This window comes from Ambystoma mexicanum, chromosome 11 (genome assembly GCF_040938575.1).
Source record: "Ambystoma mexicanum isolate Mex_15411 chromosome 11, UKY_AmexF1_1, whole genome shotgun sequence".
Lineage (NCBI taxonomy): Eukaryota > Metazoa > Chordata > Amphibia > Caudata > Ambystomatidae > Ambystoma > Ambystoma mexicanum.
This window is the reverse complement of record NC_090934.1, coordinates 705,316,113-705,344,092: the sequence shown is the minus strand read 5'-3', so window position 1 is coordinate 705,344,092 and position 27,980 is coordinate 705,316,113. Positions and strand designations below refer to the sequence as shown.

General features: G+C 50.2%; 1 protein-coding gene across 1 annotated transcript in view; it reads right to left on the bottom strand.

Annotated features, from left to right (window-relative positions):
* DEPDC7 (DEP domain containing 7) overlaps nt 1–27,980 on the bottom strand; it is a 594,836-nt gene that overhangs the window by 449,219 nt on the left and 117,637 nt on the right. The window contains exon 2 of the mRNA XM_069623575.1: nt 19,135–19,540. Within this exon, the coding sequence (XP_069479676.1) occupies nt 19,135–19,540 (406 nt within the window). The remainder of the gene's footprint in view (nt 1–19,134; nt 19,541–27,980) is intronic.

The window sequence follows — 27,980 nt, the reverse complement described above, 5'->3', positions numbered from 1 at the left end:
ACGTCTCCTGCGTGTGCCTTAGACCCTGGATGGTGGGTCTCAGGCGGATCCTGGAGGCGAACGGCTCCATGGACATTGCAAAAATGAGGGCCGACAAGGGGCATCTGTGGCGGGTTCCTCTAGTGATCACTATTTTGGGGGACAGTCCCGTTGGTTCTGAGTGTTGTGGTGGACTGCTGATAATTTGCCAATGTCCATTTCCTAAACTTTGGTCCCAACCCGAAATGTTTAAGCATTTCTCCCATGAAGCCCCAGTCCAGCCCATCTAAGGCCTTGTGTGCGTCAAGTGACAGCACTGCCAGTTCCTCTCCAGTTCTGTTGGCCGTTTCGATGATGTTTAAAGTCCGTCTGATGTTATCATGTGCGTTGCAGCCTGCGATGAACACTATTGATGTTCAGATAGTATTGCTTCGTGAATGTTAGGGCACAGGCCGTCCGATCTGCTAGATACATTTCAAGGGCTACTTTCACTTTGCAGAGCTCGCTCCATGACTTGGTCGACTGGCGCCTCTTGTGGATTGCTTCTTTCTCTGCGACTACCCTTTCTAGTTCCCCTAGTCTCAACTGGTGCCTGCGTTTGTGTCCTGCCACGCAGTTCATTGCCACCCCTCTGATTACTGGCTTCATGGCATCCCATACCATAGCCTCTGTGGAACCTTTGCCCCCATTTTCTGCGAAATAGTTGACCAGGGCCTCCGAGAGTTCCGCTGTATCTTAGAGGAGGTATTCTTGCAGTTTCCAGGTCCTTTGTGTCGGATTGGGTAAACCTTCCATCTGTAGTTGTGCCACTACTGGGGCATGACCCTCAGCCCTATGTGGATATCCGTGATGCAGGGGGAACAGGGCGCTTGAGAGCAAGAGGAGGTCTATCCTCAATAGGCCTCTGTGGACATGTGAGAAGGTGTAATCCTTGCTTTGTCGTTTGCCAGCCTCCATGCGTCGATCGTCCCCGTCTCTCAGGAATTCCGCCAGGCCCAGTGCCTTCGCAAAGTCAGATCCGTTGGGCAGTAGGTTCTTGTCAATATTGGGGTCTGGGGTGAGGTTAAGTCCCCCCCAATCAGCAGTTTCCCTTCGACAAACGTGGTTATCACAGGGAGCACCTTGCGTAAGAAGCGCTCCTGGGCCTCGTTCGGACAGTAGATGGCCATAATGGTGATTAGCAGTTCAACTAGGAGTCTCTTGATCAGCAGGAATCTGCCTTCGGGGTCACGTTTGACCGTGACCTTTGAGAGCGCTACCGCTTGGCTGAGCAAAATTGCTACCCCTCTCTTTTTCTGGCTGCAGGATGCAAAGTACCTCTTGGGGAATCTACGGTACCCGATTCGCTGTTCATCTGCGGCCAGGAGATGAGTTTCTTGAAGACATACTATGTCTGCCTCCAGTTGGGCTAAGCAGTGTTCCATGGACTTCCTTTTCCTAGGGGAATTCAAGCCCAGGACGTTGCATGCGATCATGGATAGGTTTTTGTAGGTGGTCCCATTACTGGGGGTAAGGTTGCTGACCCTTATTGCTGCCCTCCTCCCTTCACCGCCGCTTCGTGTTGGTAGTTGTCGGTATAGCTGCTCCCAGTGTTGCGGATGCAAGTCCCCCTTCAGCTGCCCCCTTACCCCCCCCATAGAACAACAAAGAACAAGTTACTTTCTTACCTGGTAACGTTCTTTCGATGGGATGGTCCGACGACGTATTCCATATTTATGACATGTAATCAGCACAGCTGTGGTGATTACATGTCATAGATATGGAATATGTCGGAGGACCCAATCCCCTCGAAACTTGCGTTTCTGGGCCAGCCTTCAACCATCGGGGGCTTCCGGCTAAGCCAACGCTGCCTTCTAAGAGTTAGGCCCACTGGCCTTTGCTGCTGGAAGGTGAAAGCCAAGTACTTGTGATGTTTGTTGGTTTATTTGCGTGGCTCTTGCGTATGTTTCTCTGTGGTGGGGCCCGTTGGCAACATCCAAGCCCCTGGGTGGCGCCTTTCGGCTCATGGCTCCGTGAAGCGCCTCAGCCATCCTTGCTGGGACGTTTGCTTGTGTGGGGGACCTCTGACCCTACAGCGTCGCCTCTCGAAACGTGCCCAGGTCTGGTGGGGGTCTTTCCGTTCCTCCTGTTGCGAGGGCACATCTTCATTGTTGCGACCCTCCCCGCCATCCGGGAATAGTAACTTCTCTCCCTCGTGTGTATTGCGGATGTGGCGGGTGCTCCCGTTCCAGACGAAGACTAGAGCAGTGGGGAACCCCCAGTGGTATGAGACCCCTTTCTCCCTTAGCCATTCCGTGACTGGCTTCAGCGCCTCTTCATTAATGTCCGCAAGATCCTGATACATGGAAATCGAGGCATCTCTGAACAGAATCCGAGGGGAGTTCCTAGCTTACCGCATGATTTGCTCCTTTACTTTGTAGTAATGCAGCCTTGCGAGGACGTCTGGTGGGACCAAGGGTTTGGCCCTGGTTCTGTGTACCCTGTCGATCACCAGGGGGGTCGTCATCTGGCAGCGTCAGGATGAAGTGGAAGAGGTTGCGCACGTAACTCTCCAGCTTCGCGTCTGGGACGGATGTGGGAATTCCCCTCAAGCGTATATTGTTGCGGCGTGAGCGATTCTCTGTGTCCTCTTGCTTCAGCTCGAGAGCCTCACATCTGGCCTCCAGCGCCACCAGTCTTTCTGACCCCTTCTCGATTTCTTAGTCGTGGTTGCATAGGGTATTCTCCACTTCCGCTGTTCTAGTCTCCAGTTGCCCCACTCTTGTATCCAGCGCAGTGATTGTGCCTTTGACCTCCTCCGTACCTCTCTGAAACTCTGTTCAGTGCCACGAGCAGCTCCTGGAGGTCGGACTTCGTGACCGCTGCGTCTTGGGCCCCCTGGGGGAATGTCCCGTGTGTGTTCTGAGCACCAGATGTTCCCCTCTCCTGGATCTGTCCATGGTAGGGGTGGATAACAGGGTAGCAATGTCAGTTTACCTAAACCACCCTGGCTAAAAAAATCCAGTAGCGAGCCTGCCAGGGGCTTGCTGCGCTGCAGGTCTGGGATTGCAGGACAAGGAAGGGGGGGGCTCGCCCCTGCGGGGGGTAGATTGTTCAGCTGTTGCAGGTGGGGTGCAGTGGGGGCTGGAGACCAGGGGCTCAAGGTGGTTTGTCTTCTGGCATTCCCAGGGGTTGCCGCACCCGTCCAGCGTTGGGTAGCTCTTTAGTTCGGATGTAGCACTGCTGCATATAGGGTCAGCGTATGGTCCGAGGCTCGCTACCCCGGGTGGGGAGATGCCGTGCCGCCTGGTGTCCGGCACAGCCACACCCACCTCCAGGCTGAGCTCCCCGGCACCTCTAGGACCACCCCCCACCCCCTTCACCAGTGTTGAATAGTGCACCGCTCTGCTGTAGGCTACCGGGTCCAGGCTCTGACTGCGTTTGCTCCCAAGGAGGAGCAGCCTTGTGTGGTCTGTCCTCGGGTGGCCTCTGCTGCTGTGCCCCTGCTTGCTCTGCTGGCCCAGGCGGATGGGGACGAGGGCGGCGCACGGCAGCACCACTCTCGTACCCAGTCTATCTCCACGTCTGGGGCAAAGGGGACGCACTGCCACAGTTGGGTTGAGGCCCCCCCCCCACTGCTCCGCCGCAGGCCTGGATTCTGGGGGCCCTGGACAACCCCTGCAGGAAACAGCAGCCTTACTTTGGATATCTGGGCTCCCGGGGTGCCGCCTCTGTTCTGGTCAGGCCCAGTCTCCTCGGGCCGGGGGGAGGCAGCGGGCCGCGTCGCCCTTGCTGGGCTGCACTCCTGCCCCCGCGCCACTGCAGGCTCCCAATCCCAGGCTCAGGCGTGAGCAATGTGGGCTTCTGTCTCCGGGTGGCCGCTAGATGGCTTCTGCCGGCACCTGTGTTGAGCCGCGGCTCACGATGTGATTCAGGCAGGGAGGGTGGGAGCAGAGCGCCGCCACCGCCTCACTACCGCCCCCGGGCATGCCTCCTCCTCGACAAACTGGCACTGTCCTCTCCACAGGGGGGGCATGGAGCCCCACACCACCGGGCTGCTCTGCCACCGCAGTCTCCCAGCAGCTCCCTCTCCGTTCGGCAGGCGAGTGTCTGCTTCACTGCCCGCCGAGGTGTTTACCTCCTGTTTCGGGCCGCAAAGGGTTCTGCGGCTCTAGCGAGGCGCTGCTGTGTGTCCAGGGGTGATCAGCTTTGATGTGCCAGGGCGGGCCTCTGTCGCTGCTCCTCTGGCTGCCGGCCCCTGAGTTTTAGCTGCATCAGGCATCCGCCATTTTACTCTCTGCGGCCTCCCCCAATTCCTCTCGGCTCGGATCCTCAAAAGTGCCTAAACCGACTGTCGCAAGAGCTCAGAGACGGCCGGGGGCAGCCGCAGGGGCCCAGCCTCCAGGTCCACAGCAAACCAACGTCTAGGACTGAGTTTCACCGGTGCATTACTAAATGGCACGTGGCATCAGCCGGGAGCTCTTACGGAGCTGCTCCGACCGCCATGACTCCAATCCAAGCCCCCTTATAAAATCTTTTATAATGGGTTCTGAACTACTCAGATCTTCTGAACCATCCTTTTATTCGCATCTACTATGGGTAAACCTTGCCCTTAATCATTGTTCTCTTTAAGGAAACTTGCCAAGAGTGCACCCGCTTTTTCCACATTCCCAAAAGGGCTCTTGTATAATAGGTTTTGTTTCTTTAGATGCAAATCTAATATCCAGTACCAGTTTTGCTGTCACAAACCCATTTCTGTTCACATCTGGATTATCATTCTCCCGTTCTGCTTTACAGAGGGATTCTTCAAATTAATAATTCTCTCCATTTCTACTCACATGTATGTGCTGCATAACTAAATCATTCTGCCTCCAGCGCAGTCCAGAAAAAAAATGTCAATCTTTGTTAATCATTAAAAACTCTATCCCCACTCTTATATCATTCTTGAATAATTCCTCTGTCAATGAGGTATTCAGCCTCCAACAGGTTCTTCCACATTGACCTGCAGAGGATTTGTCCAATGTCACCTCCATCGGCGCATGATCAGAAATATCAGAAGAGAAGACCTCTCCAAATATACTTCGAGGAAAACAAATCAATCTGAGAACAGATTGTGTGGTGAGGAATAAACTGCATATCGTTTTTCCATTAAATGTAGATCCCTGCTTACATCTACCAAATCACACCTATTCTGGAAATATAACAAGCCTTTTCTGGTGTTTTCCTAATCTACTTCCGCCGGACTGGTTTATTGTATTAACAGTATTGAAATTTCCCCCTGCCACCAAACCACAAGGATCAAAGTCCTTTCAAACAGTACTCAATGTCTCAAAGAACTCTTGAGCCACATTTGGCGCACATATTGACTAGTAACCTGTTTTCCACAACAAATAACGTCCCCCATGTCACAATTGAGCTTAGAAAAAGATCTGTAAAGCATTCCTAAATAAAACTCACCTCTTGAATTTGAGATTCCTATTATAAGCTTTATTTAGAATATAAATCTTCCTTTTTGAGAGGAGTCTCTTGGAGGAAGACCAACTTTTTTCTTACTTGTTTCATCTTTACTGCATCATTTATTAAATTCACATCCCAATTTAAAATGTAACTTTTGTCATGTAATCCCTTATCAACTATGGGCGATTAGACCAAACAGGGAATAAGAACATTGCATTTCCAACAAGCATTTCCTTTATATTATGCAAAGAACTAGCAAGGAAAATACAAGTTAGAAAGAATGCTACAGTCACATTAGGTGTATGCACCAGATGACTCAATTGAACAGAGCAGGTTAGTTCAGCATCATTTTATTCTAGAAGATATACAGGTTAAATGTTCATAGTCTGGTGTGCACTCGACTAGCACTTTGCACACTGCACCAGCCGGTCAACACACGATGCAGCCTCTAAAATTAAAAGGAAAACAATGATTTATTTTACCTTGTAGTGCAGTCCCTTTCGTCATTACCCCATGCTTGTGGAATTCTATCCTTTACAGATTCCCTAGTTTCCTTAATCAGGGGCCTCCAACACCAAATCCACTTATTAGGAGAGGTTTCTCATGAGTTCCAAGTCACTTTCACGGATGTCACTTTTCTTGCCTGCTGTTTGGGTGTAGTGCTGTTTGAGGGGCGGCAGAGCAAAGGGTGGAGTTACTCTGCCACTCAGGTTCCATCATGGAAAGCAAATGCCCATGGCATCAGCAGTCAGCCAGACACTATTCTCCCTTGTGTGCGCTTTCCCTTGCCTCAGCCCGTCATAGTGGGTACAGCTGAGCGAGTGCCATCACATTGAGTTGCCCCAGAATGTGTAGCGCCAGCAGCCACATCCCGTGCTGGATGGACCATTCCCACATCTGAATGGCAAGGTCCGCAAGGGGTGGTGACTTGGTACCACCCTGCTTGTTGATGTAAAACATGGATATTGAGTTGTCCGTGCGGATGCGGACCACCCGATTCGTGATGGATGGTTGGAACGCTTTCAGCACCAGAAAAACAGCCAGGAGTTCCAAATAATTTATATGAAGCTGCCTGTCCTGCAGTGTCCATAGCGAAAACCTGGAGATGATCCAGAGTTGCTACCCACTCTAGGAGGGAGGCGGCTGTGGTAATTGTCACTTGTGGGCGGGGCTCCTGAAAAGAGGGCCCCCAACGTGGGATTAGAAGGTCGAGGACCACCATAGAAGGTCCGCTATCATGCAGGAAGGAACTGGGATCATCTTGGAATCCGAGTCTGAAGCCTGAGACCACAAGCTCTGAAGAGCCAGCTGAGTACGCCTCATTTTGAGACACGAAGAGGAAGAGCAAGTACCCACGAAGCCATGAGGCCCAGTAGACTAGAACCAAGCCATCATGTGCTCCGACTGGATGAAGAGCCGACACGTGGCAAATAGATCCGCAATCCTGTCAACCTTCAAATACACCTTGGAGTCGATCGTGTTCCAACGAAAACCCAGGAAGATCTGGTTTTGGGAGACGGTCATGGAATATTTCTGCAAGTTCACCGAAAGCCCGAGGTGGAACAAGAGCTGAAGGAGAGACTGGAGATTGCGCGATTCCGTCAGTGGACAAGGGCTGCGTAGGAGCCAATCGTCCAAACACAGATACATTAACACCCTGTAGCCAATGGTAAGCTGCGATGACCAACACCCGGAACTGGAAATGCTTCACTTCCAGGTACTTTGGATGCAGCCCCCATATCAGGATTTGCATGTACGCATCCTGAAGGTCCACAACACTGAGCCAGTCGCCCTTCTTTTTTTTTTTTTTAACTTTTCTTTATTGGCAAGAAGTAGCAGTTGGTAGAGTACAGGTTACAACAATGACATACATTTCATGTTGAAGCGTGAATGATACAGCACAGGTTCCACAGAAGGTCACATGCAATCTTGACAGCGATTGATTACAATAGAAGCACTTCTCCTGATCAGGGGGCGGATCACCCTACATAAGGAGAGTATGACAGTAGCTCCAGGTCCACCTTGCAGTTCAAATAACTACAAAACTTTGTCCATATGTATTTGGGGCGAGCATTACTAGGCAACATGTTAATGTAATCTTCACAGGATTGCGTCCAGGTGAGGGCCTTTAGCCACATTTCTAGGGAAGGGGCGAGGGGGGGGGGGGAGCTGCACTTCCAGCATTGCAGAATGCATTTCTTAGCCACAATCGCCGCCCATTCAAAAATGTAGCCACCCGTTTTGCCTCAGCTCTCTCCCAGAGCCCAAACAGAAGAGCCAAAGGTTCAGGATCCACACAGAACCCTACTATTTCGGAGAGGGTATCAAGCACCGCATTCCAGAACGGGGCCAGCGCCCCACAGGACCAAAACATGTGTGCGTGGTCCGCTTCATTAGATTTACATCTCTGACAGGGGTGGGACTGATCTCGGGTGAACTTCCCAATCGCGTAGGGGGTGTAGTACAGGCGATTGAGTAGCTTGTATTGAATACAGCCAACTCTGGAGTTAAGAGCAACCTTGCGAGTATGCATGCACGTTTTGCTCCACATATCATCCGTGATGTCTAATCCCAGGTCGCGGCTCCAGGCATCTCGAGCCGTGTAGGTAGGGGGGGGGGTTCAACAGCGCGCGCCATCAACATTTTATACAAGGAGGATACAAGACCCCTACCACCAGCGGATTTGGCAATATAGCAGACCTCGGGGGGCTCATACGGATATGACGGCCACATGTCCTGGACTGCCGCCCTAAGTCGGAAGTATTGCAGCAACTCCAGTGGGGAGCTGGAGTGCCCTGGCCTCCACGTATCTGGGGTGATGAATTTCCCATCGGGGAACAGGTCGGAGAATTATCTATATCCCAGGTCAGACCAGTGACGCATGAGTTTATCCTGTGTCGGGATGAGGCCAGGGAAAGCCATTTGTAATACGGGGGGAGCCAGAACCAGGCGAAAGAATCTGCCGCCACGCCCTTATAGTGGAGGCCACTGGATCAGCAGGGGCCTGCGATCGATACGAGTGAAAAAGGATCAAGGACATGACATTCACCTCCTCAGTCGCCAGGATTTCAAGTTTAACATGTGCGGGGGGGGGGGGGGGTTCCTGATGATGGTACCAGTATGTAGCATGCTGGGCTTGGACGGCTATCCAGTACTGGGTGAGATCAGGTGCACAGAAGTCACCCCTCTCGTAAGGCAGGGTCATATGCTGCCACTTCACTTTCTGCGCACGGCCCCCGAATGCCAAAGAAAACGGGCGCACCCCGCGTGCAAGTCCGCAAAGTACTGTTTTCCGAGCCAGAGTGGAACGTTAGCGAATATGTACAGGAGTTTTGGAACGATTATCATTTTTATTAGGGACAGTCTCCCCGATAGTGAAAGGGAGAGGTTTCACCATCTCTCCATCTTGGTGTTTATAATATTGTGCGGCCGCCCCATAGTTATCGGACAATAAGGAGGATTTAGAGAGGGATACCTGGACCCCTAAGTATTTGATGCCCTCAGGTGCCCATTTGAGAGGGAATTCGCATGTAGGTTGGGAGGTTGCAGGAGTAAGGGGAAAGATTACTGATTTAGAGTAATTTATGGTGAAGACCGAGAATGTGCCAATTTTGATAATTTCACGCATGATCGAGTCGAGGTGGACTGAGGGGTCCCTAATATATTGCAGCACATCGTCAGCGTACAGTGATATAATCTCGGGAGTATCACGCACGCGAATCCCTTTGCGCACGTGGTTGTTTCGTACACTATCAGCCATGGGCTCGATGGCCAATGCAAACAAGGCAGAAAACGGGCACCCCTGTTGTGTCCCCCTGTGTAGGGAGAAGGGAGCCGACAGGTGAACCAGGACTCTGGCCACAGGGTTAGTGTATAGTAGTCTAATGCAGGACATCATGTATGGATCTATCCCCATCTTCTCCAGCACCGCCCACAGGTATTGCCACGAGACCATGTCGAACGCTTTTTGGGCGTCCAGTGTAATGGCCACAGCGTCGGCTTGGGGGTCAATTCTAGAGATGACGTTAAATAATCGCTGAATGTTTAAGGCAGTGGAACGGGCAGGGACGATGCCGCTATGGTCTGGGTGAATCAGATATTTCATGATGGGGAGGAACCTATTTGCTATGATTTTGCCAAAGATCTTGGTATCGGTGTGGATGAGGGATAGAGGCCTATAAGAGCCACACTCATCCAGGAGCTTACCTGGCTGGGGAGTACAATAATGACGGACTCACGCAGGGACCGGGGGAGGGCGGTGAGACACATCGACTCCTCCCAAACCTCGTGAAGGCGTGGAGCAAGGAGGGCAATGTGCTCCTGATAGAACTCGGCGGTCAGGCCATCAGGTCCGTGGGCTTTACCCTTAGGGAGGACAGAGATGGCAGCTGTGATCTCGTGAAGGGAGCATCTAATTGTTCTTTGGTGGCTAGAGATATAAGGGACATTGGAATGCGGTTTAGGAGGTCGTCCAGATCCTGCGGGTTGTGCTCTGGTTGCTGGGCATAGAGGGTTGCATAGAAATCTGCAAAGGTCTCAAGAATGGGCCGGTCCGACCAATGTCGCACTCAGTCATTGTCAATGATACTATCGATCCGAGCTCTGCCTCCCTCGGCTCGGGCGAGGCGGACAAGGGTACGGCCCGGCCTCTCTCCTTCGCCATATTTACGGGCCGCAGTGGGGCGGGCAAGGTATTTTATCTCGCTGTGGGCGAAGGATTCGAACTGGTCCAGCTCAGCTCTGATCTGTGCCAGTTTGGGCGGAGAGGGGGTGGTCGCATACTCACGCTCTAGCTCCCCAAGTCTGGACTCAGAGCGGCGCAGAGAGTTTCTAATGTCCTTCAGGACCCCAGCCTCCCTGGAGATGCACATGCCCCAGATGAAAACCTTAAAGGCCTCCCATCTCACCCCATCCGTTGTGTCGTGGCGTTTGTTACTATCAAAAAACGAGGTGATGTCTGCAAGGATGTCAGCCTTAAAGACTATCGTGCAGTGACTCTGACTTAAACCGCCAGTGAGCGTGCTGGGGGAGGGCCGGGTGCAAGGTAATGTCCAGCGTGATCGGGGAGTGATCGGAGAGTGTGCGAGGCAGAATCTGTGTGGTAAGTGTTTTGCCTATGAGCCCGGCAGAGAGAAGGAAAAGGTCAATCCTGGAATGACTCATGTACGGAGGAGTAAAATGTAAACTCTTTCGACATTGGGTGGAGTACTCTCCAGGCGTCCACCAGGCCGGCAGTGAGCATGTGTTCATGGAGACGGCGAGCGGCTCTGGACAATATTCTGGGTGCAACACCGGATCTGTCCAGGGCGGAGACCAGAATGAGATTCATGTCCCCCCCCCCCCATATAATGGGTACCCCAACATAGCCAAGGAGGATATCAAGGATGTGGTCAGAAAAAAAAAATCGGATGTATCAATGCATGGGGCATGTGTTGACCAGGAGGCATTCTGTGTTAGCAAGGAAACAGTGGAGGATCACATATCTGCCCTGGACATCTATATGGCTGGTGCGAAGGGAGAACTCCAGGGATTTGTGAATCAGGGTGCGGACCCCTCTGGATTGTGAAGAGAACACAGTGTAGTATTTATTGGGGCCCCATGCCGGGGCTAGAGAGGACGACAATTGTGCGAGAGCAGGAGTTATTTTGACCCCGGGCCTCTGGACGTATGCCGTGACCCTGCGTGCCTTTGTGTAGTTGCTGAGCCCTCTGATGTTCCAAGACATTAGCCTAATGGCCATTCAGTAACAATTTAGGGGGGATCCGAGTAGTGCGTGTCATATTTTGTTAAAGTGCCGGCCACCAGTACAGTGACCAGAAGTGTCACACCAAAAGCTACCATTGTCTCGCCATTTTTGTAATTAAAACATCCAACATCACCTCCCCCCTCCCTCACTGCCTCCCCCAACACAGCAGTGCCCGAAAACCCACCCAAGGTCTCATGGCTTTTGTGCCAAACCCAACGGGGCTGGACCAGCCCCCACACCAAACAGGGGAGCAACCAATGAACAAAACAAGCCAAACTCGGCATTGCAACTGCAGCGGGGGAAGCTGCTGCCGTGAGCCCGATTAAAGTAATTCAACGGTGTAGTACACCAAATAGAGTACAGCGGTGACTAATTTAAGTTTTAGAGGAGACAGCATAGCGGGGCACGGCAAGTAGGGGTTATAGGAATAGAGGATCTCATTAGAGGTACAATATACCGTAATCCATACAGCTGTGACCAATGCTGTGCTTCATGAACTTCACAATGAGTTACGACAATAGGTGAATACGCAAGGGAGAGAATACATGAGATTACAAGAAAATGCAAATGTCAGGCGTGGTGATCGTACCACAATGAGTAACGGGTGCAGGGCAGGCCGGCTCAACCCTCATCCACAGGGTCACCTTCAGGGCCAGGGACAGGCATATGGGCCTCAATAAATTTCACAGCCGCCTCAGGGACTGTGAAAAAGTACAGCTTATTACGGTGGGTGAGCTTCAGCCTTGCAGGGAACAACATGGCATATTCAACTTTCCTCTCTCTAAGCATTTTTTTCACACCATTGAATTGTCTGAGCTCCATTTGAACGCTGACCGAGAAGTCAGGAAAGATGCGGATAATCTGGGATTCAAGTCTCAGTTCCCCTTTTTCACGGGCAAGCCGTAGAATGTGGTCTCTATCTCTGAAGCTGAGAACCTTGGCTATAATAGGTCTGGGGAAGTTGCCCGGCGTGGGGCTAGTGAGCGATGGGCGCGCTCAATAGTAAAGAAAGGGGAGAGCTGAGGATCACCCAGGAGGTCTCAGGAGGGTCTCAACTGCAAGTTCCATTTTGCCTTTGAGGGCTGTCTCAGGGACCCCCACTAGACGGATATTATTCCTGCGGGATCTGATCTCTAAATCATCGCACTTCGCCTTGACCTGCTTCATATCTCGTACCAGGTCAGAGACCGTGTTCTGGAGCACGTGTACCTCATCATCAGTGGATCCGATTCTGGTCTCGGCCTCCACCAGCCTAGTGCCATGCTGGTCCAATTTGGTACGTAGTGAGGCTACATTGGCGTTAATGTCATCTAATTTTTCATGAAATGACGCAAAGTTTTTGGCCATGGACTCCATGAGTGCCGTGAGGTCCGGCTGAGGAGACCATGAGGATGCATCTGGGTCGTCTTGAAGGAGGGCAGCCCCAGCCTGGTCCTGGCTGGCCAGCGATTTGGCGAACTTGTCCATTGCCCCAGCCTTGTTGGCCCCACGTGCTTTGCCGGACATCTTTGAGGGCACTTTGAGTAAGCAGAGAATGTGTTGTAGTAAGACAGCAATGGGGCCCAAGGGGTTTGTAGAGGGACTAGGCCCTTAATCAGAGATAAGTCAGCAACCGCTTAGGAGGCAGGAGCTAGGAACACTCCCACCAGGCATGCTTTAGGGCGGTGGGGCCACTCTGTGAGGGAAGCAAGGTGTTCGAGCGCCAGTACGGCCTGGGAGTATCCGTATCCCGCGGCGCCCGCCTCCGAGCCAAGGGGCCCAGGCAGAGGGAACCAATAGTGGAGAGCGGCGTAGTCAGGGGCGCCTGGTGCAGCCAGGGCTCAGCAAGTATGTGCGTAGACAGGGGAGAGGAGAGTAGTGGAGCACCCAGGGTTGCGCCAATATCAGGTGAGTGGTCGCGGGGGGGCTGGTGTGCGTGGGGGCCACTATCCCTAGTGGAACGGGACAAGCGCTGCCAGAGGATCAGAGACACAGATGGGCTGTGCGCCCCGACCCGCTCCCCCAAACCCCTCACCTTGGGACATCTCGGAGCAAAGTGCAGGGGCGAAGTGCAGATGACCATCCGGGTGGCGGCAGGCCCCCCACCTTTAGCAGTAGATCCCGGGCCCAGTCGATTGCAGGAGCAAGATGGCGAGGAGGCTCCGGCACGGCCACCAGTCTCAGCAAGTTCGGCGGGGATGACAGTGTCATCTGTGCGGGGGACCACTCCAGTGGCCCCTGCTATATTCGGAGCGGATACGCCCGTCCGGGGGCCGGCGCTGTCACCGCCGCCCACGATCAGGAGCGGGCCGGCGGGAGAAGGCACGCTGACAGGCCGCGATCCAAGGCGCACCCCCGCGGGGACAGCGGGGGCGCGAAGCGAAGCGCCTCTCAGCTGCACGCAGCAGTGAAGTCCAGGGCGGGAGGGGGGAACCTCCGTGTCTCAGACAGCCGCGCGCCACGCCGGCAGATGGGGAAGCCAGGCAGCCGGCCACTGCCGTGGAGTGATCCCTCGGAGGGCGATGGGGGGGATGGGAGGGATGGGCAGCAGAAGCTTAGCGCGGCCCGGAGGCCTCAGCCGGTGGTAGATCAGCCCCAACTCGCAGATTTCGCCCCAGAAAAGGGCAGGATGATGTAGAGGCAGCGGGCAGCAGAGTGCTCCGGGTCTCAGCAGCAACAAGTTTGTAGAACCGCTGATTGCGGCGGATTTGAAGCCAACGGGCCAGGGAGCGTTAAAGCTAAGCGGCCATCTTGCTGGCTGCTCAACCGCGCCCCCCCAGCCAGTCGCCCTTCCGAAGAGGGTACTTTATTTGGCAGGGTGTGAACATCTTGAATTTCTCTTGGGGGAGAGAAAGATTGAACTAGAAAATGTTGAGGATGGTGCGCAGTCCAGGCTGGTTGGGTTTGGGCACCGTGAACAGTCTGGAGTAGAAGCCCTCCCTTTGCTCCCCGAGGGGGAACAGGTTCCACCGCCCTGAGATCTAGAAGCTTCTGAACCTCGGCTCCGACAGAGGATTTTCCGATCTGTTGGAAGGGAGGATTGAAGGGTGAGGTGGGGGGAGGGGCAAGCGAAAGCCCGCCCGAGCGATGGACAAAAGCCGCATATTGTCAGTGATGGTCTGCCACGCCTCCAGATGTGATGAGATTTGTCCACCCACCGCAGTCTTGTGTGACCAACAAAATTATCATTTTGCAGATTTGTCGGCAGGGAGACTACCTGCTCCTGGAGAAGAGGCTGAAGGCCGAGAGCAAAACCGACCACGTTTGACGGGTGCCACCAACCGGAGGGTCAGTTCTGCGCACCTGGCGGTCCTGAAACTCTTTAAAGCCAGAAAAGGATTGAGACTGAGACCCCGACTTCTGGGTGTAAGGGGCCTTAGCTGGGACCTTTGCCAGGACTGACAAGGATTTGGCAGTTTGGGTACTCGCCTTGGTCTTCGCGAGTTCATCCGTTTAAGAAGGAAACAACTCCTTTCCATCGAAGGGAAGGATTAGAACTTAATCTTGCACCTCCTTCGAAAACTTCATCGCATGGAGCCACGCCTGGCGGGAGGTGTCAATTCCCACCATCAGGCCTCAAGCTGAAGTATCCACATGGTGTGCCGCAGCCTCCAGGATATCATGTGCCAACACCCTAGCGTCCGACGAGCCGGCCTTGAAGTTATCCAGCCTATCCAAAGGAATGCACTCCTGGAAATCAGCCAACTCCCTCCACAGCTTCATATAAGCTGCCGCCACGATCAGCTCGAAGTTGCAGTGCTGAGTTAGCAAAGACTTTCTTGTCCAAGGAGTCCAGAATTTTGTCTTCCCTGGAGAGAATCTGAGCCGCAGCTGTAGAGGTCATAGAGGCTGGCTTAGATTGAAGCATGGCTGAAACTACCACTGTTGAGGAAGGGAGCGAGCAAGCAAGACGCCAATGCCATCTCCTCAGAGGTGTGAAGCCTCTAATGGGCATCGATTCTATTAATATGTAGCCCGGTGTGGAGTTTATCCCAGACATTACGGGCCTCAGCAAAACGTCCTTCTGGAGGAACAGGCCGGTGCGCTCTTGAGGTGACAAGGTGAATGCTGCCGAAAGCACCTCTTCCTGCGGAGCGGGGGCCGCAGGGTACTGGAATATCAAAGAGTGCCATCAGATCCAGAACCCGGACATGGAATACTCCGATAGAGCGGGGCTGCTCATCGCAATCCAGATCTGCCTGAGAGTCATCCAACGGACCGGAGGCAGAAGGCTGGGCTGCCACAGGTTTTAAAGTGCTATCCCGCTCCAGGATATATTTTTTTGAAAAGACCCTTAAAGTACTCCTTCATGGGGTCAGAATGCATGAGTCAGATTTCCCAAAAAACACATCCTTTGATGAAGGCTTAGTCACTGGGATAGGTAGGGGCCTCTCATAAGGGGTGTACCCCACAAACACAATGAGGTTTGCCAGGAAGGCCCACCACCAATCGGGTCCGCGTAGATCAGCGGAGCAGAAGTAGGAGGAAGTGAGACAGTATGCGGCAGCGGCATACAAGCTTGCCAGTCATAAGGGCGGAACAGATTTTTACATTCCACCAAAGGTGAAAAGGCTGCTCAGCCCCAAAACTAAGATTCCCAGCACCCGCCGTCGAGAATGTAGGTGTAAGGGAAGGATCCAAAATGGCCACCATGGACCATGAGGCGTGGGGCGCTATTTTGTCGATGCCTGAAGAGAACTGCGTCACATGCACAGCTAAGGCAACTGTCTCCACAGGCTGGTCAGGGGACTTAACAATTTAGCCTTGACACAAGTATCCTCGGCCGAGCCGGTACTAGGGGGGTCTCGGATGTTGGCTTGACATCCGAGAGGTGGCCCCAACATTAGTCTCTAAAAGGAGGAATCTAGGGAGAGCCGGTAACAGATAGTTATGGTGCACCACCACCCTCTTTGCCCCCTTCTTCGGAACTGGTATTACCATGATGAGCGCGGGGAAACTGAGTAATGACCCTTACAGACAAGTCCTTAGGAGCAAGTCTCTCGGTTTTGTTGGTACAGACCTTAGCCTCAAGTAGCGGAAACTCTGTCTTCGTCCTGGTATGTATAGCTGCCTCGTGAGGGGCCTCAAGCTGTGGCTTGGTATAGAAAGCTCTACAAACAGACCTCGGCGCGAACCCCGGTGTCCAAAGCATCAGACGAACTGGGCCTACGTTTAGCATCCGACAGGTGAACCTCGGAACGTTCACCAGTCTTGGCAGGTCCATCGTGGGAACCTTCAGAAAACCCTGGTACGCCCATTAGGCATTTGAGGCACCTCAGGAGAAATCCTGGTGGTAGAGCTACTAGAACCCCTCCTGGACCAAGACGACCCCGGAAAGGAGTCCCCCGGCTGGGGTGACCTAAAAAGTAAGGAACTAAGCGTACGTCTTTTGTCAACGAAAAGCTGAAGATGAGGCGGATGAATGCGCTGAAAAACATCCTCCCACCGAAGAAGACTGCGCTGGAGTGCCTGGACGGAGAGGGAATCGCAGTAGAAGCACGAATCCCACTGATAGTCCGGCCCGAGACACTCCAAGCAGAGCGAATGGGGATCCGCTCTAGCAAAGCGACATTCGCACAAATAACAGGACACAAATCCCAGACGTTCTGGCATAGATGGAGGACTACGTGACCACAGAACTGGAGCAGGAGAGAAGGACAACGGGAACAAAAAACTCCCGAAGATGCAAGCGCGCCCAGTCCTGACCACGCAGAGAAAAGGACTGAAGGGCGATGCATGGAGCGGAGCTCAGGAGGGCGGGGTTACGGCCACGTGTGGTACCCCGTGTAAAAAGAGAAGGACAAACATTTTCAATTTGTGATGCTTTTTGGGAAAAAGTGCTTGGGTCCCGTCCCAAAGGACGGGATTGTCACAAAAGTATGGAGGAAAGGGGACGGGATGCAGGAGTAAGGAAACATCAAGGGCAGCTCTTTTACTCGACCACACTTACTAGGCCTCCCTCTCACCCCAACAAACATCCCGACACTTAACTGCAGGAAAAGCAGGTGTTGAGTCCCACAATGCATTCAACTGACCTGGCTCGAGCACCCCTACTGTTTAAGTAACCCAATCAAGGGAAATTACATCTTCCCCCTTAGGCACAGCATACCCTGCTGTCAAGAACAGATCAGGGCACATCAACGGTGGCACTTAAGCACTCAATGGAGAAGTATTCTCACAATGAGACATGGCCCCCAACCTCAACATTAAGTCTCAAAACTGCCCTTATTCCAGCATAAGCAGCAAATTCCAAAAGATATCTGCCATTAAAAACATGGTTAGGCATTGTACCAGGTGGACAAGAAAGCAAATTACTGTGGATGATGTTAAGCCGCAGCGGCTGGTGAATATTTGAATTGGATGGGTGTAAATATTTAGCACAAATATGCATGAATTCTCAAGAAAAGCAAGAGCCCAAACTAACCATGGAGGATTTGGGACTGGTGAGGGGTGGTGTGGTTTGACCACACACACACACACACACACACACACACACACCCCTCCCCTGAGATTTATTTAAATAATGGGGTAAAATGTTGCATTATACTGCACATGTTCTGTGAGCAATTGGGTAAAAAGACAGTTTTAGGGCAAAGTAAACAAAAAATCCAATAGATGCAAGTCAGTGCAAAGGAACATTTCCACAATGCATTTTCATGCCATTCCTGATAGTTAATTATATATATCTGTTATTCAACAAGTATCAGCTACCTGTGTTTTTAGCATTGAACTTTATAACATCTGTATTGTGGTATCGGGAAGCCGAACTCTATACATTGACCACAGAATCGCACTGTACATTTGTTATTGTGTTCAATGGAGTGTTTGAATAGTTGTGTAATTCATGGTATCAAATACGATATCAAAACTAGAATCGATTTTGCATTCCTGCATATTTGGTACAGCCATTCTTAATCCAAATATTAAGACACTCCAAGCTGTCGGACACATTCCTGGCTAACAGATGTGGGTGCCAAAATACCATGCCACAATAAGAAAGCAAGGCTGACACATAACACTGGTGTTTACTACCAAAAGGCCATTCCACAGTAATACATGGTTAAACTGGTTAAAGCAAAAACACCTGTCTACCCATGTAAGAACACATCATGCTTAAGTGTTATGTGGCTAAACTGGACTGCATTGCCGCAGCCAGTCTGATTACGTTTTATGCCTCCGACATGGAACTGTTCTATTGGGCATCATTTCTCCTGAAAGTGGATGCCCAGTAAAAAAATTAAAAAATCCCCCCCCCCACTTTTCCCCAAATCATTGGCCCCTACAGCACAGTGCGTGGCCCTCACCGTGCTGGCGAGAGGGTCTCCGATTCAAACCCAAATCAAGTGACTGCTCACCAGCACCAAGCAACCAGGCCTCTGATCCGATTCATCCCTAAATAGACAAGCCGGCTCACTGTGCTGATGCGTGGGCCTATGATTCACCAATACACAACCGCATTCCCAACGCTTTCACCCACAACACTCCTTCACACCTGCACCATAAACATACCCAATCCTACACACAGCCAATACACCTTGTGTCTTACCTGCAGCAATAATCCGCTCCAACAGGTCCCGCAATGGCTCTCCCGTGCTAAATGAACAGGACCCCAGGGTGAGCTTCCTGCAGGTGTGCACAGGAGCCAGGGCACCCCCTGTACTAGTATGCTCGGGAACAATCCCCGCCCCACCCCCTCTGCACATTCAGTGTCAATACCCCATGCAGCATTTTCAATGGGCTATGCAAGGCCGGAGAAGCAAAACTTCCCTGGCCATGCATGGCCCATTGGACATGCGCGCTTGTGTACGAACTGTCAAAGGGGAAACCAGTTCCCTTGGACAGCCAACTCAGGAGCTGCTTGTTGCAGCTGAAGGAGCGCTTCGTGGCTCTTCCAAGACACCACTTCACCCATTTTGGACAAGCCGCCCCTGATGTCAGGGTAAACATTTCGGAGAGCTATGAAAAAGATATGTTTTGGGGAAAAACAAACTTACCTTCTATAGTTTTGAGGCGTGCAACGCCCATTTACTTTGTCCCTCTGCACACCCATGTGGCTGGTCACATTCGTGAATCTGTACAGGCTGCAACTGCTGTCTTCAAATGAAGTCCGTTGCTTGTCTTTCCCAAACACATTTGTTGCAACAGCCTCAAAAACGTTATAATCCATCAGGGCCTGACACACACGCACCACTTTAGAACGGGGTAGTTCGGTATCCCCAAAATACTTGTTTTGGACAAGGTGAGCGAAAATGACATCTACAGCTTCTGAGCCAATGAAGCAGTCATTGTGATACTTGAGGTTGTGTCTTCTCTTTTTCACTTCCACTTGTGTCTCAAGGCACTCTATGATGCTGCTCCAGATATAGGTGGCCCTAAAAGGCTTTCGAGGTAAACCTGGGGCTGACAAAAAAAACGAATATTAGGACATTCAAGTGAAGCTTTGAAATTTCTAAGTGCTCTTCGCTGATCAGCACAATTTGAATGCCAATGTATCCAGGGAATGCACATCTCTAGTATGCCACATAGCCTACCAAATGTGCATCTTATAGTACAATAAGCGGATCACAGTTTCACGCTTCTGTTTTATAGAAAACCCAACAATTAAAGGCACTGTACCAATGCGTATATACCGATGAGTAGATGAGGAACACAGACCACATGTTAGTCGCATTCATAACTATATCGACATGCCACACCGATTCAAAGACAATTAATGTTTTAGCAAGGATAAACGCATTGCAACAATACCCACTGTTAAAACAAGAATTCCAAATGTAAGCCCCAAAATGATGCATTAGTGAAAGGGGGCAAAACCGTAGAGAAGTCATCTTTTCTTACAAGGTGCAACCAAGCCCCTTGGAAAACCGGTTTTGTGATACCTTCAAGTGGGGGTGATTGTACTGCAAGAGGACATTAGGCAACCTCAAGGGCACCATTAGCTGGGAGACTGCAGACTTACCTTTTACACGATGTGGCCCCAATTTCAAACCGCATTTAAATCAGGGGTAAAATTAGTGCAACTCCTAACTTCTGGGGCTAGAAAAGCTTAAAATACAGTACGTTTACTAGGGCACAGTACCTGTTGACATTCAGTATGAGGCATTATACTAGTGAATAAACAGGCGAGTTTTTTCAATTGAGATCTAAGTGTAGATCATAAGTCCATCTCAATATCTAAATTGAATTAGAGGGGTGGAGCTAACCGAAGTCAGATTGAGATCAGGGATGAACGATGGTGACTTATACGCCTAGGTTTGTCATCACAAGCACTTTGCACATTGACTTTTTACCAATTGGATTACATTTGTTAGTGTTTTTATGTATATTTAATATAATGTAGATGTTTTGCGGGTTATTGTTGTGGGTACTTTGCCCTATAGTTCGCAGTATGTCCCTACACTTTGCTCAGTAGCGCACTAGGGAAGAAACTCAGGATAAGTGCATGAGCTATTCGAGGGTGAACTAGGCACCAAGGGCCCCAACATATCCTTTAGCTCCTGCTGTCAAACCCCCTCTCCCACAACCCCCACCCCTGAAACTAGCATGCTCATTAACCAGCTTGGAACCATCCCTGCCGACCAAGCTTGCCCGTTTTCCCTCACTCCAAGCCTTTACCATTAACATCTAATCACCAGGATGCAATAACCACATCACCAGAATTGACAGGATGCAACCCAAAGTGCTCAGTACACACTGAAGCATGCTTCTGCTAGGAGATCTACTCTATTCTGTATAATCATGGCACTGACTAGTTCAAGCCATGAAGGATAACTACTACAGACTTAGCCTGGCGTCTAGGTGGAGCAGAAGCACTTACCTAAATCAAACAAGGCCTCATTACTGGTACAGCCGGTCCCCTAAAATATTGCCTTAGCACCCGTGGGGGCTTAAACCTGTAATTTAAGCCCACGCTGCAAAGAACCTGCAGGCTCTCTCCCGACCCCTCCCCCCCCAACCTGCAGGCGTCTCATTGAATTATGCTGTTTTTTAGAACCCTGGGCTATCCCTTTGGTAACCCGGGGTGCCAGTAGTGTTAACCTCCCGTTCCAAGGGTTGGAACGGGTGGTGGGGAAGGGGGGGGGGGGTTTCTCCTGGCAGGCCAAGTTATAGACCAGAGCTGGAAACTGGGGGAGTAATGCCAGAGGCGTTGCTAGGGGAGCAGAGGGGGCTATAGCCCCGGATAGAAGCTCAAGGGCTACAACCAAAAGGCTGCATTTAGCCCGAGTCCCGCCAGTCTCGACATTAGCTTAGCCCCTGATCTTTTCCAGAGCTAGCAACACCCCCGAGTAATGTTAGATGGGGACTGCAGTGTGGGAAATAACGTAGCAAGTCTTCAATACCAATTGTGACAAAGCATAAGCCAAAAATGAGTTGAGGCTGTCAGAAACAAGTATATATATTCTTCAGAGCAACAACTTTTGGATAGAGGGCAAAAAACGAGAAAAGGAGTCTTGGGAAAGAAAGGCCTACAGCTGGGCTCAAAGAAATTGAAACCGGTATAGTGTGATGGCCAAGTTACACAACTGTAAAGGAGGGGCACAATTTGCCGGCACAAAATTCTGGAACACCAGCAATCAGAATATCAAACTTCTCACAGACAACTTTATGGGAGGGGAAAAGGGTGCCTGTGGCCCAGGACCCGGCCTTGGGGTGGGGAGGGGCAGGGCATTGCTGTCTGCCTGATTCAAAGAAGTCAGTTCATGTTTTTTTTTAATAAACCTTGCCAAGATGTTTTATGGTTTGGTGCTAAAGCTCTAAACCGGTTTACTAGAGTTTCTCAAGTGCATTTGTATAGAGACAGATGTACACATCTCTAGTGCCCTTCTACCCCCGCTCGCCTCAGTCATATTGGAAGGACAAGTACTGTGCGTGACACCAGGTATCATCCAAATACTGCATCGAAAATATGAAAGACGTTATGCACTTAAACAGTATCAAATGTACCCTTAAACTGAGGTTGAATATCTGGAGACACCACTGAACATAGAAGAGCTGTAAGCGACATCAGATGAGTAAAGTGATGTCAGAGAAGTTAAGGACACAAACAATGTGAATACTTAATGAAGAGAACTGAACAAAGAAACTGGATGTGCCAGTACGAAGAAATCGAGAGATGCAGTAGATCTACATACGAAGAAACTCGAGATAGAATGAGACGCAGAAGCTTGCTGCAGTAGAAAATACAACGTGGACAGAGCGGCCATGATGAAAAGATAAACGTTGGTTTTTTATAATCATACGCTAAGGAGAGAGACCAGGACTGCAGAGCTAACAGGTGATGGGGCAAAAACAGCTTCGAACAGAGAATATCTACCTTGGGATCAAGGATGCCACATCAAGAGGCAACTGCAAGGCAAAAAGGGAGTAAGCTACAAACGCACAAAATATTTCTTAGATTAAGTAAAAGAATATCATAAGTGCCAAGTATTGAACAATCAAGGATGCAGAAAGTATGGGTAAAATGGAGCAACCAAGTCTCCAGAGGCCAATGGGAGTAATAACACCAAGCATAATTGAATTAAATAGCACTAAAAAGGATGAAATTAACACATTTGTGGTCTCCACGTGGTGCAAGACTCGAAAACAAGGCCCATTCATTAACCCCTTAACTGCTGAGGGTTTTCGCTCCCTGTGCTGATCCTTTTTTGGACATTTCGGTATGTCCCATTCAATCCCTTGTAACATTTGTTACAAGTGATATCACTGCCAACTTTGCACCCATTTCTTCCCACATGTAGGCAGTCCTAATGCCACCTAGGGTTCCTAATTTGCTGTAGGCGGGGGTGAGAAAAATAAAAAGACATTACCAAATGTGTTGCTGTTCTGAATGCTCCATTTTCCAAGCTTTCAAGAACAGGGAGTGGAGAAGGTTACTATCAATTTTGTGAGAGTCGGGCAATGTTTCCCTTTTTTCCAGTAGGGCATGCTTGGACGGAATGGAAGAGGAGGGTAGGAAAGCTGAATGGGAAGCCAGAAACATACTTTAGAAAAGTAGACGATTCCAAGTTCAGGAAGGGGTCATTTTTGCAGGTCAGACAACACTATGTAGCTACAGTTCCCATAGTTTGGGAAAAATGACAGAAAAAAAAAATGTATGTGCTGGACATGTTTGGACTTTTAAGCTAATGACTTCTTTGAAGATTGAGAAAAGCAATGCCCGGCTACATTCCTGTGTCTTCTCGTTAGGAAACCACACTGTAATTTTTCACAAAACAATGAATATCACAAGCCAAAAATGGAGACATAGTACACAAGATGTGTATGCAGACTGCCTAAACAGACGTACTTCGCATTTGAAAATAAGGAAAACCAATGTGAAGAATGGTAAGCATACATTTTTTGAAGAGCACAGGCAGACCTTTTGCAGGATAGGTGATTTACGCAGATTACAAAAGCGTAGTGTGCCTAAAGTAGCAACTAAATGTAGGTCACATTTGGGAAATGAAAGGGTTGTGTAACAAAAGCAGCAGTAGGAAATGTATGAACAAGTTATCAAAACCAAGATAAAACAACAAATGTCCTACCTTGACACATTACCACAGCGGTCCTGATAAAAACGGTACTTCACATCTGTCTGTACAGTGACCTGGGGGTCCAAAGGCAAAAGGCTAAACCAATGGTACATCAAACTCCCTGGGGAATACTGGATTTGGCCGTCTGGACAACCACCAGATTTGGGCGTGTGGTGTCACTGAGACTAAGGAAAACCGGTAACTCCATGCATTTCTGAAAAGACATCTGTGGTAATACAAAGTGATCTGACTTTTGCAAATCGTCATAGAATTTTGTACCCACAAGGCCTGACCAAGTCAAAAATGCCACCAGGAAACCACTGAAACACGCTGGCAACATCACATGTCCTGCCTTCTCATATTCCTACAGGTATCTTGACAAAAAACGGCACCTCATGTGCGAGTGCACAGACCTGGGTGGAAAAGAAGTGTAGCTCATCCCCAAGTTCAGCAGCAGTTGCAGGGATCGCCGGCAGGATCCCCAGCCCTACCCGGAGGGAAAAGCTGTAATGCAGGCCAGCCAGAGCTCTGGGGCAGCTGGGGGTGATGTCCCCGGAAATGGGCACCCATCTCGCATTTGGATCAGTCGTCCAGCGCAGGTCCCAGGGAGCTCCAGAGGGAAAAGCGAACACGGCCCAGCCAGAGGTCCAGGACAGCTGGGGGTGCTCCCCCTGGCCTTGGGCGCCAGTCTCCCATGTGGGTCGATCGTCCCCAAGTCCAGCAGCAGTCACAGGGAACCCTGGCAGGGTCCCCATCCCAACCAGCAGGGAAAGGCTGTAACGCAGCCCAGCCAGAGGTCCAAGGTGGTCGGGGGTGATGTCCCAGGCCTTAGGTGCCCTTCTCCCATTTGGGTGGACAGCCCCCAGGCTCAAACGCTGTCCCAGGGAGAGCAGTCAGGGTCCTCTCCCCCTTCCCGGAGGGAAAGGCTGTAACAGGTCAGGGACAGGGAAACCACCAAGCTCCCCAGGTCCACTGCTGGATGGGACGGTCAACCCACATGGGAAACCGGTGCCTAAGAGGCCGGGGACATCACCCTTGACCATACTGGACCTCTGGCTGTCCTGCGTTACAGCTTGTCCCTCCAATGAATGATGGGGACCCTGCTGAGGGTCCCTGGGAACGCCGCTGAACTTGGGGACGGTTGACCAACAAGGGAGACAAGCGCCCAAGCCCGGAGGCGCACCCCCGGCCGTCCCAGGGCTCTGGCTGGCCTGCATTACAGCTTTTCCCTCGAGAAGGGATGGGAGAGAATGCCAATCACGCTGGGCCATGTGGCAATCATACATTGTTGCAGAAGCCAATCTGCTGCTGTTACTCCTATTTTTTACTACGTATAATACAGATTAAAAGTAAATAAGGCGTGCCTACCATATAGGGGGCAGCCATTTACTAACAACCCGAAATAAAAGTATATATATTCCCTTAACCAATCCCTTCGCCAGATAGGCTTTTACGATTTGCCACGTAGGAGGATGTCATAGCTGACGTACATCGAGGTATAAAGACTTTGTTTAAGCGAAACGTATTCAGAGTGTCTGAGCTGCAATTTGTTCACCAGGTTTCCCTACTTTGTTTATCAGCTCAATCTCAGACCCAAAGAATATGGCATAGTGCTACTTTATTATTATTGTTAAATCCATTAAGCACAAGGACTGCTCCAAGTGCGAATGCACACATTCAAATGCCCTTTCACTCACTTTGATAGTTGGCCCTAATTAGGGGACATTTTTGCGCATTTCGATGCGCATTCCATACCCAAAGAATGCACTGTGAAAGGAGCAAGAATTAAATGCCTTTCCCTATGCCTGTGTGGCCTAGGTGCGGGTAAAGGCCCAATGCATTATAGGTTCATTTCTGAACCTTTCACGCATTTTCTTTGAAGATGGAGAGCAGCTGTGTTAACTGCTGGTCACCCACTTGCATTTCTAACTGTCAACAAAGGATAGGAATGCATTTAAAAAATGTATCGGCATTCCTTAAACATAGCAAAATATCTCACCTACCCCCCCAACCACCCCGTCCCTCCCTCCCCACCCTGGGTTCACGCAGTGTCTTTGCATAAAAGTTTGTCGTAGGCGTTTAAGCCCCAAAGAGGCCGTAATAGATGTCCATGTATTGTCACTTTATATCTAGTATTCTGATAATTTGCGGGCACCATGGTTACATGTAATCACTCTTTATTTTATCACTGCTCGCCAATCACTCCTGAATTTCTCTGCTTCTCCCTGTATCCATTATGTGGTCCATTCCATTGCCACTACGTTCCAGAGCTTATGTAGTCAGTTTGTCACCGTAGGTGGGTCCATTTGCTTCCAATTTTTTGGCTATCACCAGCCAACCTGCTATAAGCATCATCAGGGCTCTTTAGTGGTTTCAAAGTCCACACAAGCTTTCTCCCAAACAGGGTGTGTAGTTCCGGTATTATGCATTTTATCTGTCCCATAACGTCATCCCAAAATCCTTTGATCTTGGGTTAGTTCCACCATATATGCTTCTAGTTCCCTTCGCCTATACATCCCCCTCCAACATCCCTGGAAGACTGTTAAACATTCTATGTACTTTTTGAGGATTGCAGTGGCATTGTAAAATCTTGTACAAGGTCTCAATTGTAAAAACCTAGTAAGCTTTGGAATGTTCCTCCATAGCCCCTCCCAGTGCGCTCATGAAAAAACTTCACTTATTGTCCCCCTCTCAAGCTTTACGGTATGGCCAGATCTTATGGGCTGTACCTTCCTGTAGCAGCAGGTAATTATTTGTAATTAGTTGTTTGTCCACAGTGTAGTTATATAGGTTTCGAATTTCATCAATTGCCTTGGGGCTGCGTGGCTCATCTCCGGTTGCCTTAGGCAACATCTCAGCTGTGTGCATTTGAATCTGTTTCTTTTATTCCTATATGTGCCTTGTATTCAAATATTGCTACATCCTCGCCCCACACCATGTCCCTAATCTTCAAGCAACCCCTCCCCCCCACACCCCCCCCCCATCAACTGAATTTGCCCTTTTCTACACCCAGGGAGAAACTTGGATTCTAAAACATGGGCGTAAAAGGAGAGGGGCGTGTTGACAGATGCCCTTTCTTTATCAATCTGTGCCATATGTCACATGTTCGGAGCACTGTGCTACGTCTAGCTCTCTGGGGCCTATCCTTCCCTGATAGCCACAATAACTCTGCTAGTGGTCTGCCTGCCACGGCCCGGTCCATACGGGTCCAGATCAGTTCCCTCGTTTGAGAACCATTCTCTTACCACTCTCAACGGAGCCGCCTTGTAATATCTGTTTATTAGGTAATCCTATCCCCCCCCCCCAAACTTTGCCTAGGAGCCATTAGGCATTTTCTTGCCACACAAATTTAAGTGTATTCATGCTTTTAAAGAATTTCTGCGGGACCACAATTGGGAGGGCTTAAAATGTATGTAGAAGTCTGGTGAGAGTCACCATCTTAACCGTTTTTATACGTCCCAGCCAAAAGATTTGGAGGGGAGTCCATTTTGAGACATCTTGTGTTTTCTTCATTTGGTCTGGGTCATTTGATTTGTATAGAAGTGTGATTTTGTTGGTAAGTTCTACCCCTACATAGATGCTACCTTCAGTGGTTCTGATGGGGGCGGTGGTATAGTAATTCTGAGGAGCTGTTGGTTGCCCCCTTGTAGGCCCAATTCTAGCAGTTCCAACATAGGCTTATTTATTTTCAGCCCCGGCATTCTTTCCTGTACCCCCCAGTAATTCTACCAATGCCGAGATTGATGTTTCTGGGTACACCATCATCAGCATATCATCTGCGTATATGCAGTCTTGTGAATCTCCCCTCCAAATGGGAAACCCTTTATATTTTTGTCTTTTCTAATCAAGGCTAACATTGGTACTAAATAGATCGCATATAGGAAGGGAGATCAGGGACATCCCTGCCTTGTCCTCCGCACTATTTGTATTGTGTTGGATAGTTGTGCGTTGATGGATAAAACGTATTGAAGGATCCTTATAATTTGCTTCTACCATTCATATAAAATGAGGTTCAAACCCCATGTGTTTCATAGCAGTGAAAAAGTACGGCCACTCTACCCTATCAAATGCCTTTTCGGTGTCTAGATATCCAAGTATCTCTGGGGTCTGTTTGATTTCCGTTTTCTCTATAAAGTGTACTACCCTTCTAGTGCCATCTCAGGTTTGTCTACCAGAGATACTGCCCTATGTGATGGGTCGAGATCAGTCAGGCTTTTTATATCTTTCAATCTGGCTGCCAAGATCCCTGTGTATATGTTGGTGTCTATAATTAACACTATGGGCCTATAGGAGCTACAATTTGTTAGATCTTTATTTGGCTTCGCGAA